This window comes from Psammomys obesus, unplaced genomic scaffold, assembly GCF_907164565.1.
Source record: "Psammomys obesus unplaced genomic scaffold, mPsaObe1.curated_primary_1811, whole genome shotgun sequence".
Classification (NCBI taxonomy): Eukaryota; Metazoa; Chordata; class Mammalia; order Rodentia; family Muridae; genus Psammomys; species Psammomys obesus.
In genome coordinates this window covers 2,175-2,445 of record NW_026589674.1, presented here as the reverse complement: position 1 = coordinate 2,445, position 271 = coordinate 2,175, and the positions used below count along the sequence as shown (strand labels likewise).

At 62.4% G+C, this 271-nt stretch overlaps 1 protein-coding gene across 1 annotated transcript in view; it reads left to right on the top strand.

The window, feature by feature from the left end:
* Nucleotides 1-5: 5 nt before the first annotated feature.
* LOC129675169 (keratin, type I cuticular Ha4-like) overlaps nt 6-271 on the top strand; it is a gene marked incomplete at its 5' end in the record, with an annotated part of 1,521 nt that continues 1,255 nt past the window's right edge. Inside the window, one exon of the mRNA XM_055605176.1 lies at nt 6-271. This exon is cut by the window's right edge and continues 91 nt beyond it. Within this exon, the coding sequence (XP_055461151.1) occupies nt 6-271 (266 nt within the window).

Here is a 271-nt window from a genome sequence, read left to right as displayed (position 1 = left end):
TGAGCTGCCGCACCAGCTGCTCCTCCCGGCCCTGCGTGCCCCCCAGCTGCCACGGCTGCACCCTGCCAGGGGCCTGCAACATTCCCGCCAACGTGGGCAACTGTAATTGGTTCTGCGAGGGCTCCTTCAATGGCAGCGAGAAGGAGACCATGCAGCAACTGAATGACCGCCTGGCCTCCTATATAGAGAAGGTGCGGCAGCTGGAGAGAGAGAATGCAGAGCTGGAAAGCCAGATCCAGCAGAGGAACCAGCAGCAGGACCCCCTGGTGTG